Source organism: Chrysochloris asiatica, unplaced genomic scaffold, assembly GCF_000296735.1.
Source record: "Chrysochloris asiatica unplaced genomic scaffold, ChrAsi1.0 scaffold00006, whole genome shotgun sequence".
NCBI lineage: Eukaryota > Metazoa > Chordata > Mammalia > Afrosoricida > Chrysochloridae > Chrysochloris > Chrysochloris asiatica.
In genome coordinates, this window is record NW_006408524.1 from 19,529,805 (window position 1) to 19,544,146 (window position 14,342).

General features: G+C 40.8%; 1 protein-coding gene across 1 annotated transcript in view; it reads right to left on the reverse strand.

The window, feature by feature from the left end:
* The window catches only part of CCDC129 (coiled-coil domain containing 129), a 140,193-nt gene extending 131,301 nt beyond the window's left edge, over positions 1 to 8,892 (reverse strand). Inside the window, exons 1-3 of the mRNA XM_006832271.1 lie at positions 8,703 to 8,892; positions 5,682 to 5,727; positions 4,847 to 4,890 (exon numbers count right to left, since the gene is read on the reverse strand). Coding sequence (XP_006832334.1) covers positions 4,847 to 4,890; positions 5,682 to 5,727; positions 8,703 to 8,865 — 253 coding nt within the window. The 5' untranslated portion in view covers positions 8,866 to 8,892. The remainder of the gene's footprint in view (positions 1 to 4,846; positions 4,891 to 5,681; positions 5,728 to 8,702) is intronic.
* Between the last annotated feature and the right edge of the window lie 5,450 nt (positions 8,893 to 14,342).

Genomic DNA, 14,342 nt, shown 5'->3' on the forward strand with positions numbered 1-14,342 from the left:
CAGCCCAATTCGTAGCTACTACACTCCCAGAGCTCCTTTGCTATTGTAAGATGTAATTTGATTAAGGTAGAATTAGATAAAGATTAGATATAATTAGTTAATTACATGAATCAGTTTGTTTGAGTTTAGTCACTAGCAATTATGCTTGTGTGTTTTGCTAAACGCGTATTCTATAAACCTACGTGTTGGAACATGCATTCGTTATATGTGTATCATTAGAGTATGATGACAAGGCACTCTCATAGTCAGAGAGTTGTTGTTAACTGCTGTTAAGTTGGTTCCAACTCATAGTGACCCTGTATAGGGTTTCTAAGAAGCAGCTGGTGGGTTTGAACTGCCAACCTTTTGGTTTACAGTCCAGTGTTAACCTACGGTACCACACCAGGAGTCATAGTCAGAGAGTTGTTGTTGTTGAGTGCCATTGAGTCAGTTCTGACTCATAACGACCCTGTATAGGGTTTCTGAGGAGCAACTGGTAAGTTTGAACTGCCAACTTTGCAGTTTAAATCAACCTTGTGGTCAGTTGCTTATCCTATGGCATTTAATTTGTTCTCCGAACAGGGAATGAGTTTGTCACACATTTACTCTTCTTTCCAGGCTTGCTTATACACGGCTTCCTGTTGGTTATGGAATAAAGAATGAGTCAGCAGTCTTGTAAGAGGTACCCCAATAGTCTTATTCCTTTGATCCCTTTAGAGACTTATTTGACTGTAGTGAAACACTGAATATTCTATTATCTTTGTTGCTTCTGGTTGAGCTCAAATCTAGTATCAAACTTGCCTGCCTGTGGAGTTGGTGATTGCTCAGAGGAGTTAATCTGCATCTTAAAGTCTCTGATTTGGTCTATGAGGGAAACCAGCTCCAGAATGAATTCCACTAGGATTGGATTCAATTTACCCATTACTATTGAATTGATTCTGACTCATAACGACCCTACATAGGACAGAGTGTACTTGCTCCTCAGATTTTCTAAGACTATATATCTTTAAGGGAGCAGACAGCTTCTTCATTTTTCTCCTGTGAAGCAGCTGGTGGATAGCAGCCAATCTTGTGGATAACAGCCCAATATGTTACCCACAGTGCTGCCAGAGTTTCTTACCGAGTTCAAAAGGTCTCCTTACCAGTCATGTCCATTTAGAACCTAAGAATGTGACATTATTTGTAAATAGGTTCTCTGCAGATGTCATTAGTTAGGATATTGTTGTTGTTAAGTGCTGTTGAGTCAATTCTGACCCATAGCGACCCTGTATAGGGTTTCCAAGGAGCAGCAGGTAAGCTTGCACCATCGACCTTGCAGTTCAAATGACTTTGCAGTCTTATGCACAGTGCCACACCAGGACTCCTAGTTAGGATGAGGTCATACAAACTAGGGTAGACCCTAAATCCAATGACTGGTGTTTTTATAAGAAGAGGAGAGAACACACAGATCCACACCGGGAGAAGCTGGCATGTAAGGACAGAAACAGAGATTGGAGTGATGGACCCAAAAGCCAAGAAACCACAAAGATTGCCAGCAGCCAGCAGAAGAAACTGGAAGAGACTTGGTTTCTTCAGTCCAGCCTTTCGGAGAGACTGTGACCCCACTGACACCTTCATTTCAAACATTCCAGCCTCCAGATCTGTGAGGACAAACATTGTGTTGTTTTAAGCTACCAGGTTTGCGATAATTTGTCCTGGCAACATAAGGAAATGGAATATAGCATACTGTATTATGTCAGAATTTATGGGGTTGGACAGATTGGATTTTTTTTCCCCAGCAGCAATTTATTTCTTTTCTTTAGTTCCTCATTTTTTTTGTTTTGTTACCACACACATTTTTATCTCCTACCACCATTACTATAACATTTATTTAGGTCACAGGTTCAGGGCAGTATCCCAGCCTCCTCACTGCCCAGTGTGGTGCTCGGCTTCCTGATACTTGGTGTGTGTTGATCCCAGCATACAGAGGGGCTAATAGATTGCCTGGGCCTCACATTCCCCCTCCTGCCTCCAACCAACTGTAACCACAAATCATGGCACTTGACCACTCTGTCCTAGATTTGTCATCTGCAAAACAAAATTGAGAACACAGGCCACCGAATTCAAAATATGATAGATGAGAAAGGGCCTGGTGAAAGCGGAGGCTCAATTATGTCTGTAAGAAGCCATGGCAGTCTTGTTAAAAACCTTGCTGAAGATAAAGGGCCAGGCGAAATCAAACTGTACATTTCTGATCTCTGAGCCATTGTATCAATCTTTCTTTCCTTCAGGTCTTTACCTCATGTCTAGGCCTTTGCAGTTCACTGACTTGGCCCTTAGTAGGATGGCCATGATTTGTCTTTAATTTCTGGGAAGTGAAGTTTTGCATACAGTTTCTGATGACACCAGAACCAGCTCCAGGCTTCAACATCATGATCCAGGCCAGATGAAACATCAGCGGGAGGTGAAATGTTGGTTGTACTTCTTCTTACGCTTTTCTTTCTGTGAGTTTGACATGTTATTAACAGAAGCTCTTAACTTCAATTGATTGGCAAAAATCTTTAGTGATTTTGGCATCAAAGTGCTATTGTATTAAAAAAAATGAAGAGATTTGGTGAAAAGGACATTTTAGTGATACGCTTAGCTTGAAACAAAACCAGAAAGCAAAAGAACCTAAATTCAAACTGGCCTGTAGTCAATGGTTAATCTTAATTTAAGATGTTGTTGTCAAGTGCCCTTGGTTCAGACTCATAGTGACCCCATATAGGGTTTCCAAGGAGCAGCTGGTGAGTTTGAACTGCTGACCTTGTGGTTCAAACTGACCTTTCAGTCCAGTGTTTATCGTACAGTGCTATACCAGGACTCCTGATTTAAGATAGCAGTTTTTGTTGTTAAGAGCAGTTCAGTGGGTTCTAACTCATAGCTTCCGAGGAGCCATTGGTAAATTTGAACCAAGGACTTTGTGGTTCAAACAAACTTTGCAGTCCTGTGCTTATCCTACAGTGACACACCAGGACTTCAAGATAGTGGACAATGTGAAAGAATTAAAAGCAGCAAAGTAAGTAAATATTGCCCTAGTGGTTTTCCTTTGAATAATTCTTCATTCTCATTAATTTTGTTCATACATATTATTTATGAATCTAAACACTTTTTTATCAATTTAGACACTTTTTTAACATTTTAACATCTGTAAATCAAGATGTTTTATCTTTCATTTAAAATTGTTTTATATATATATTTCTGTCTTGTTGTATGCCTTTGAGTCAATACTGATTCATGTTGTTGTTGTTGTTAAGTGCCATCGAGTCAGTTTGGACTCATAGTAACCCCATATAGGGTTTCCGAGAAGTGGCTGGTGGGTTTGAACCGCCAACCTTGAGGTCCAGTGCTTATCCTATAGCGTCACACACCAGAATTGATTCAGAGTGACCCTATAAAGGGTCTCTAAGACTAACTCTTTACAGGAGCAGAAAGCCTCATATTTGTCCCATGTAGCAACTGATGGATTCGAACTTCTGACTTTGCTGCTCAATGAGTAACTCATTATGCCACCAGAGATCCTTAATTCTATCTTGTGGTTGTTGTTGTTAAGTGCTGTTCAGTCAGTTCCGACTCATAGTGACCCTGTACACGGTTTCCAAGGAATGGCTACTGGGTTCGAATTGCAGATCTTACAGTTAGCAGTCTAGTGTTTATCCTACAGCACCACATCAGTACTTAAAGGTATTTAAAGTATGTGTGCATTTTATAATTGTGGCATCTTAGAGTCTATGAATCAAGATGAAAACTGTGACCCTCATAAATAGATTCATGATTCTTTTTACAATGCTCTTATCAAATTTCAGTGTGATACATTTTCTGTCTCAGAACACCTTGTAATGTTTGCTTTAGAATTCAGTCATTTGTTCTTACTGAGAACAAATACATCATTAGAGGGAAGAGAATAGTGAGTAATTGTTGTCATGACCAATTGTGACTGTCACATGCAAAGGTAGAAATTTTGTAACTAAAACGGGAGTAGTTAATCTTACAGTCCAGAAACAGAGGACCCTAGGACTATTAAGGGAGAAGAGCACAATCGGAATGTGAGACGTTATCCAGAGAAGCAGCCACACCAGAGACCCAGGCAGAGGTGGGGACATGGAGAGAGGGAGCAGCTGAGGACTCTAGATTCATGGGAAGAGAGGGACTAAGAGCTGGTGGCCAGGAGGCAGACTTGCAGAATGTGCCCTTTGGTGGTGTAAATTATTATATATGCCTGAGTGTTTAAAAAAAAGCTAAGGCAAATAAAGAGAAATATTGTTAACTGATGGTACATGGAGGGGATTATAATCATTGTAATGAAACAAGGTGTATAATTTGTTGAATGTAAAACTGATGATCTGCCCTGTAAACTTTCACTCAATCCACAATAAAAACCTTTAAAAATAAAAAAGGAGGAGGAGAAGAGTGTGGTTTTAGGAGCAAAAAACAACAACAACAACAACAACCAACAACAACAACAACAAAAAAAAAACAGAAAGAAACTAGACTTACACGTAAGCTACAACAAGGAAAGAGGAAAAATGGAACCATTATAATTGAACAATTAAAAAATTAAACAACTAATTATATCCTTGCAAACGCCTCTCATAGAACTCAGTTTTTTGGCAGTCTGAACCGCCTTAGGATTTGGAAAAGAGTCTGTTTTCTAGACTCTGATCTGCCCCTAGGTAAATGGGCCTTTCTGGGACTCCATCTTTTACATTAAATGAAGGAATTGAGCTGAATGAATTTTTCAGGAACCTCCAACTGTGCTCATTTTAAGAAGATTTATTCATACAGATATCTTAATACATCTCTACTCAGGTCCACAAAATCATAGCTGTTCTGGGTTCTCTTGTCTTACCAGGGTGGTCGATGCCTTGCTGAAATTTTTCGTTTAGAGAGACACTACAAAGAAACAAAATCATTGAAAGTCAGATTAAGTGTTTAGATAAATGGTAACAAGTTGCTCTTTTATTAAACAATTGAAAGCAAATATATGGTTAGGCTTTATTAAAAAAAGCACTTTTGGAAACCAATAAATAGAGACTGAAATAGAGTTAGATGTTGCACTTTTAAACTGATATGCAACTTTTGCATAGTAGGGTTTTCATCCATTCACCCAATTAAACAAAAAATATCTCCCCAGTCCCAAAGGACTGCTAATATTGTTTTCATAGATCTTTACAGCAGAAAAACCAGAGCAGAGAAGGGATAGAAGAATAATCTATCTTTACAATCAGGCTGTTAAAAAGAGACAGGACCATTTCTCCCAAGGACCTTTCAGAAAGGTGAGCCCACTTGGAAGTACGAGAAGAACCTCACTAACACACATTCCAATACTTGTTGTTAAGTGCTGTGGAGTCACTTCTGACTCATAGCAACACTGTATAGGGTTTCTGGAGTCCTGGTGTGGTGTTTTGGGATAATGCACTGGATTGAAAGGTTGGTTTGAACCACAAAGTTGGTTCAAATTTACCAGTCACTCCTTGGAAACCCTATACAGGGTCACTATAAGTCAGAACCAACTCGAGGGCACATAAGGACAACAATATAGAGTTTCTGAGGAGCAGCTAGTGGGTTTGAACCACCAACTTTGTGGTTAGTAGTCCAGTGCTTATCCTTATAGCAGTACACCAGGTCTCCAAATACTAGAGAAAAAAAATAATTTCATAATAAAGGCACAAAGAGGCACTTACAAGAATCCAGAGTCCAGCCATTGCCGAATGCTTTCTTGTTTGAAATCTACAAATGAAGAAGAAATACAACAGTCAGCCAGTATACAGCCAGCAAAAACGACTTAATGCCATCATTCCGTCACCATTGATTAATTCTAATTTCTACATTTTAGTTGCACGTTTCTATAAGTATGCTCATTCCCTGCCCCCCACCCCAATAAAAAACCTTCTGTCTTGCATAATCAGCCTTTCCTAAGAATGCAGTGTAAACTTGCCAAAAGACAGTAACTTTTTTTTGGAAAAAAAAGAAAAAAAGAAAAGGAAGCCAAATAAATCACTGAAAAGCAAAAGATGTTAGAGAAAAAAAAAATTTTTTTTTTTTTTTTAAATACCTGGCATGAATATGAGGGGTGAAAAAGCATAGAGACTTTTGTCTTTTTCTTGTTGGATATAAATCACAATGGAACCTCACCTTAGTGAATCACAACATTTACCTAAGGCAGGCAGCCAGTGTTGTTTATTTGCAAGGAGTTTTCTGCCAGGTTAGAAGCCAAATTTGCATTCATTCCAGGGACAAATTGCACTAGAGTCCCTGGATTGCCAAAGGCACCCTGCATTATGAAGACACCTGTCTTTTAAGGTGGATCCTTAGCACTCAACAGAGAGTCAACCAGAAAAAGGAGAGGAGGTAAAGGTCGGGTTTCCTGTTAAATATTTGTTTCCCTTTCGATTGGCTACAGGCTTCACCAGGCTGATTTTTGTTAACTCTATCCTAGTAAACAGTAAGGCCCTTGGATTACCACTTCACAAGGTGTCAGGTGAACTGAAAAGGCCATGTGAACATGGGCTACACCCACTATCATTGTGTGAATTCTAATTTCCATGTGTGTAAAATATAACTGCACTCCAGGGTTTTCTTGTTGTTGGTTTTTTCCATGGCTGTGATTTTTTAGAAGCAAATGACCAGGCTTTCCTGCCAAGGTAAAACTGAGTGGATTCGAAGGTCAACCTTTCATTTAGTAAAATCCACAGACTCCTGTGGATTTGTTGTTGTTACTGTTGTTATCAAGTTGGTACTGATTCATAGCGACCCTATGTACAACAGAACGAAACACTGCCGGGTTCCTGGGCCAACCTCACAGTTGTTGCCACACTTGAGCCCATTGATGTTGCAACTTGGCCAATCCATCTCATTGGGGGTCTTCCTCTTTTTCTCTGACCCTCCGCCTTTCCAAACATGATATCCTTCTCCAGGGACTGGTCCCTTTTGACAATATGTCCGAAGTATGAGAGACGAAGTTTGGCCCATCTTGGCCTCTAAGGAGCACTCTGGCTGCACTTCTTCTAACACAGGTCTGTTGGTTCTTTTGGCAGCCCATGGCACTTTCAATATTCTCTTCCAACACCATAACTCAAAGGTGTCAATTCTTCTACTGTCTTCCTTATTCACTGTCCAGCTTTCACAGGCATATAAGGTTATTGAAAATACCATGGCTTGGGTCAGGTGCACCTTAGTCCTCAAGCTGACATCTTTGCTCTTCAACACTTTAAAAAGTTCTTGTGCAGCAGATTTGCCTAATGCAATACATCACATCATTAAATTTCTTCCATGAGTGTTGATAGTTGATCCAAGAAGAATGAAGTCCTTGACAACTTCAGTCTTGTCTCCGTTGATAAGAATGTTGTTTATTGGTCCAGTGGTGAGGATTTTTGTTTTCTTTACATTGAGATGCAATCCATACTGAAGGCTGTGCTCTTTGGTCTTCATCAGTAAATAGTTTAAGCCCTCTTCACTGTCAGTAAGCAAGGTTGTATCATCATATATTGCAGGTTGTTAATGAAACTTCCTCCAATCCTGATGCTATGTTTTTCTTCAGATAAACTAGCTTCTTGGATTATTTGCTCAGCATACAGGTTGAATAAGTATGGTGAAAGAATACAACCCTGTCGCACTTTTCTTAATTTTAAAACATTCAATGTTACTATGTTCTGTTCGAACAACTGCCTCTTTGTCCAGGTACAGATTCCTCACGAGCACAATTAAGTGTTCCGGAATGCTCATACTTCGAAATGTTGTCCATAGCTTGTCATGATCCACACAATAGAAAGTCTTTGTGTAGTCAATAAAACACAGTTAAACATCTTTCTGGTATTCTCTGCTTTCAGCCAAGATCCATTGGACATCAGCAATAGTATCCCTCATTTGTTGTGTTTTTATGTGCTGTAGAGTTGGTTCTGATTCATAGCGACCCTGCAGAGGGTTTCCAAGGCTGTAAATCTTTATGGGAGCAGAAAGCCTCATCTTTCTCCCATGGAACAGCTGGTAGTTTCGAGCTGCTGACCCTGAGGTTAGCAGCCAAATTCGTAACCACTACACTACCAGAGCTCCTTTGGGAGACTCTTAGTCTCCAATTAAAGTACTATGAATGGGTAGAATTATATGATGGGTCAATGAGGAGGTAATATCATGAAAGAGTTATATTATTGGGCAGGTGGTGAGAAGAAGCAATTTCTTACTTACTAAGAGTCTTGGTGTAGTGCTGTGGGCTAATGTGTCAGACTGTAAAGTCGTTCGAACTGCAAGGTCAGTGGTTCAAGCTCACTAGCTGCTTCTTGGAAACCCTATACAGGGTCACTATGGGTCAGAATTGAATCGACTCAACAGCACTTAACAACAACAACAATATTTAAATTATTAAAATCATTTTCAATGCCTCATGCACGATTCAGCCAGCAGGTTTTCAAGTAAATGCTTGGTACTGTGGAAGAAGTCCATACCTCTGGCATGGACCTCAAATGGATTGGGAATTCAAAATGAGGTGAGACAAGAGTGGGAAGAAGCAGAATGTGTTCTTGAGTTGGTTTATTGCTGCTAAAAACGTCTGAGTTCTGAGTTTCTCTGGGACAAGTCAGAAGTGTCTACTGCATGGACGTTTTTGGCTTCATGCCAAGAATACAGACCTTCATCAAAGCGAAGTCCCTGTTCTCACATCATCTGCACCACTCACCAACCATTTCCAAGAGCCCCGAAGCCCCTCTCACCCTGTGTGGGGTTGGTGCTACCGTGGATGTCCCCTTCCATGCCAGGAGGCAGCTGCTCATTCAGGGGGATCCATGCCTTCTTGGTGGACTTCAAGATCGCTCTCCTGCCCTTTCCCTGGCATCCTTGAGGACTGTCAGCACCATGGAACTTCTCTGCCATCATAAAATAGTAATCTGGCAAACTGATTTAAAACACAAACAAAGCACACACAATGAGATATGTCTCAGCAAAAGGGAGAGCTCAGACCCCATACAATCAAATGAGCGTCTCCAGCTTCACAACCTTGTGCAAGCTCAGTGCACCCACCTGAAATGGATCCCCGTGAGTGGGAAGGCAAGGTCCTGGGTGGTGCAAACAGTTTGTGCCCAGCTACTCATAGACGGGTTGGTAGTTCAATCCAAGCACCATTGAGGAAGAAAAGGCTGGCAATTTTCTTTTATAAAGAAATCTTATGGAACAATTATACTCTATAACATGGAATTACCTAAAATTGCAATCTATTTATTTTTATCTTTGAGTGGTGAGGCAGCTGGACATCAGGGGCTAACTTATCTTCACTTGTCAACAGCCCACATTTCTACCCTGAGGTTGCTCCACAATGTGAATGAACAAGGTTTAATTTAGTGATTTGGTATGGGAATAGGAGAGCAAAGAAATTGGACTTGAAGATAACAACCAGGCCAAACCAGAACTTTAAACACACTGACTGTACAGTAAATAGCCTTCAAATTTATCTGCCAATTGTATCCTTAAGATCACTTTTCGAGACCAAAATGCTCAAGAAAGTATGCCTTTGAAATAACATAGACCTGGCTGAGTACCATCAATGTGACTTACTGTGTGGCCTTCGGCAAATTATGTACATTACGTCTGTGAATACTTTTATTCCAAAATTGAGAATAAGTTATGCTGAATTTCAATCACTGTTAACGAATGTGCTTGACACATTCTGCATTCAATGCTTTTATGATATAATTTAATTTCCAACAAAGGAATCGATGCAATTGTTACCATTTTATGCTAAATAAAAGAGCAGAGAGTAAAGGAGCATAGCCCAAGCCACAGTCCAACAGGACTCAAATCTAGCTGCTAGACACTAAGCACACTTTCAAGACTATAAAGCAGTATTGAGTGGCACTGTACAATAAACGTTGGCCACAACTGGTTAATCTCAAAGTTGCTGGTTCAAACCCACCAGTTGATGTTTGGGAATCCTACACAGGGCCATTTTGAGTTGGAACAGACTCGATGACACTTAACAACAACAACAATGTACCCTATGGAGTCTCTGTGTGGTACAGACTGCTAACACAGTTGACAGCTAACAGAAAGACTGAATGTTTGTGTCCATTTATAGGTGCATCTGGAGTCCTGGTGTGGTGCTGTGAGTTAATGCGTTGGACCGGACCGCAAAGTCAGTTTGAACCGTAAGGTTGGTAGTTCAAGCTCACCAGAAGAATCCTATGCAGAGTCGATATAGATTGGAACCAACTTGACGGCATTTAACAACAACAGAGATGAGTCAGAAGAAAGGCTTGGTGATTTTTTTTTTAATGAATTATTGTAAACTGTGTGATAGTTTACATGGGAGAACATTAATTTTACATTCATCCTATCGTATATCATTTCAGTGCCACGGTTACAATCCCCTCCATGCATCATCAACCAATCAAAGGGTATAACCTGCAAGCCTGTCCCCCAGTTGTCAGCACACAGCCCTTCTCCATCTCCAGGTCTAGAGTCCCCAACCACTCCATCTCTCCATGTCATCGTCTCTGCCTCCATCTCTGGCATCACTGTTTCTCTAGGTAGGGTCTTGCACTCTGCTCTCCTCCCCTGATGGTCCCAGGGACTTCAGCTCCTGGACTGCAAAGTCATTCACTCCCATCCTTTTGCTACAAAATGTCTGCCTTTACATTTCCAATCCTCACAGTCAGTCCTGATAACAATTATTCACTATTGTACCACAAGAGACCTATCCCCATCTCCTTTCATTAGCCTTGCCCAGACAGATTGGACAATACTCAGTGGAGAATCTAACTTCCTCCATGCCCTCTGGATCTAGGTCCCCTCTTGAAAGCTTGTAAATCAGTCACTTCTTGCCTTTGTAGCCCCCCCTCCCCATTTTGGGTCGCCAATGTCCAAGTTGCCCATCCCTGTCTACTCTGTGTATGGAGGGGCTGGGAATGATCCTTGCTGTAAAGATTTGTTCCCTCTTTTGAGATACTGCATCCATAGGTGTAGGTCAAGTTCATCAAATTGTTTTCAGGTTACCCCTTTTTCCCTCTTCTTTCTTCTTCTAATTGAGCTCTGATCATCCAGTCATTGAAGCTAGGTCAAGTGGGTATTATCTGCAAGTGTGGGTGTTTTTGTGCATATGCCCTCTCTTCTTATCAGCTGAACATTTCACTTTTCACTCTAGTCCTCTGTGGCCATATCATTGACTCTGGGCCTAAGAGTCCCCAGCTCTTGCCACACTGTTGGCCAACCAGGTCTCCATCCGGGTTCACAAGAGTCTATTGAATGTTGTAGGGCTTAGCTAGCAGCTTCATTGCTGTTTTTCCCTCACTTCCCATTATCGGTGACGAACGTGGTCACCAATCAGAGCACATGTCTGCTCATGTATTCCCATTGAGTCTTACTCTTGGAAGGGAGTTTGCCCTGAGGGGACTTGACTACTTGCCTTGATGTCTTCTAGGCGAGCAACTTGCTTGTTCTTGTAGCAATCAGTCAGACTGCCATTATAGTTTTTAATTTTTCCTATCTCTCTTTCTTTCAAGAAGTATCTTCTGCTCTTCTAGCCACTCCAGGCTGGTCAGCTTGTCCTTCCAAGTGGAAATTTATCACCTCAGAGGATTCTGGATTGGGTTCAGGATTCCACCCATGGTCTTATGTAATGCAGAGGCTCCGCAGTAAGCCTCCTTCCCTGGGCACATTGTAGCCCCATTTTAGGTATTCCAATCAGTTATGGAGTCTTGGTGTGGTGCTGTGAGCTAATGCATCAGACTGCAAAGTCGTTTGAACTGCAAGATCAGTGGTTCAAACCAGTTGCTCCTTGGAAACCCTATACAGGGTCACTATGGGCCAGAATTGACTCAACGGCACTTAACAACAATCAGTTATAGGCAGAAGACTGACTTTTAAGCTTTCTATGGTGATATTTCTAGCTATTCCTTTTTCTTCCCCTCAAGTGCCTATTTTATAATGGTATGCCAGGGAAACCAAGATTCAAAAGACAGCCAAGTATCTTAACATTATTTCCTCCCTTTTGCCCATTCCAACTATGTCTCAATCCCTATATCTCAGAGCCCTATTGTTCCAAGGTTGTGCATACATTATTATTTACCTCTGTCCCACTTAGCCCACGCAAACCTGCCTAGTTGTTATCCCATCTGCCTTGTTCTTCCATTCCCCTCTCCCTTCTTGTGTATTGCCCCCCTCCCTGGCACCCAAACTATCCTGTGTCTATTCCCTGCCCTGTGATCCACCTTCCCCTACCTTCCCTTACCCCATACCACATGCCCGTAACCAGCAAAGAATCCTTCCTCCCACTTTAGTATGGGTTATTTTTCTTAGTCTTTTACAGTAGTGGTCCTATGTAGTATTTGTCCTTTTGTGACTGACTAATTTCACTCAACATAATGTCCTCAAGGTTCATCCATGTTATGTGGTGGCTTGCAGCTTCCTTGTTTTTCTTCAAGGTAGCATAATATTCCATTGTGTGTATGTACCACAGTTTGTTTATCCATTCATCAGTTGATGGGCACTTTGGCTGTCTCCATATTTTTGCTATCGTAAATAGTGCTGCTATGAACATTAGAGTGCATATATCTACTCGTGTTAAGGAGCTCTGGTAGCGTAGTGGTTACGAATCGGGCTGTGAACCACAAGATCAGCAGTTCGAAACTACCAGCGGTTCCGAGGGAGAAAGATGAGGCGTTCTGCTCCTGTAAAGATTTACAGCCTCGGAAACCCTGTGCAGGGTCGCTATGAGTCGGAACCGACTCCATGGCACTTAATAACAACAAACAACAATATCTACTCGTGTTATGGCTTATATTTCTTGTGGGTAAATACCAAGTAGGGGAATTGCTGGATCATAAGGTATTTCTATTTCCAAACTTCTGAGGAAGTGCCATATTGTTTTCTAGAGAAGTTGGACCGTTTTGCAGTCCCACCAGCAATGCAGGAGTGTCCCAGTCTCTCCACATCCCCGCCAGCATTTATTGTCCTCTACTTTTTTGATCTTTGCTATTATTGTTGGTGTGAGATGATATCTAATTGCTGTTTTGATTTGCATCTTTCTAATGCTAGTGATCGTGAACATTCCTTCATTGTTTGTTGGCTGCCTGGATTTCCTCCTTGATGAAGTGTCTGTTCATGTCCTGTACCCATTTTTTATTGGGTTATTTGTCTTTTTCTTGTAGAGGCGTTGTAGTTTTCTACATATTTTAGAAATGAGTCCCTTGTCTGATGAGTCATTGCAAAGGATTTTTCCCCATTCTGTGGGTTCCCTTTTTACTCTTTTGGTGAAGTCTTTTGATGCACATAAGTTTTAAATTTTTAGTATGTCCCACTCATCTATTTTGTCTACTTTTGTTTGTGTAGTTTTCAAAATGTTTGGTAGTCTGTGTATTCCCTGAATTAGTGCCCTCATATTTGTCCCGATTTTTTCATTGGTAGCCTTCATAATTTTTGGATTCACATTTAGGTCTTTTATCCATGTTGAGTTGGTTTTTGTATAAGGTGTGAGGTAAAGGTCTTGTTTAAATTTTTTGCATATTGCTTTCCAATTCTGCCAGCACCATCTGTTGAAGAGACTATCACCTCCCCATGCAATATATTTAGGTACTTTGTCAAAAATCAGTTGGCTGTATGTGGATGGGTTAATTTCTGGATTCTCGATTCTGTTCCATTGATCAATGTATCTTTCATTGTACCAGTACCAAGCTGTTTAGACCACTGTAGCTGTGTGATAAATTTTGAAGTCAGAAAGTGAGAGGTTTCCAATCTTATTCTTCTTCTTAAGCAGTGCTTTGCTTATCCTGAGTCTGTTTTCTTTCCATACAAAGTTTGTAATTGTTTTTTCCATCTCTTTGAAGAATGTCGTTGGAATCTGAGTTGGGATTGCATTATATGTGTAAAATGCTTTGGGCAGTATTGACATTTTCACAATGTTAAGTCTTCCTATCCAGGAGCATGGTACATTCTTCCATTATTGTGGGTCTCTTTTGGTTTCTTGTATTAGTGTTTTGTAGTTTTCTTTGTATAGGTCCTTTGTCTCTCTGGTTACATTTATTTTTGGATATTTCATCCTTTGTGTGGCCACTGTAAATGGTATTGCTTTCCCAATGTCCTTTTCAGTGCTGTCATTGTTGGTATAGAGGAATCCAACTGAATTTTGTATGCTGATCTTACATCCTGCCACTTTGCTGAATCTTCCAATGAGTTCTAATAGCTTTGTGTAGTTTTACTGAGTCTTTGGGGTTTTTTATGTATAGGATCATATTGTCTGCAAATAGAGAGAATTTTACTTCCTTTTTGTCAAATTGTTGTTGTTGTTGTTGTTAAGTGCCGTCAAGTCGGTTCCGACCCATAGCGACCCTGTACAGGGTTTCCGAGGGTGTAAATCCTTACAG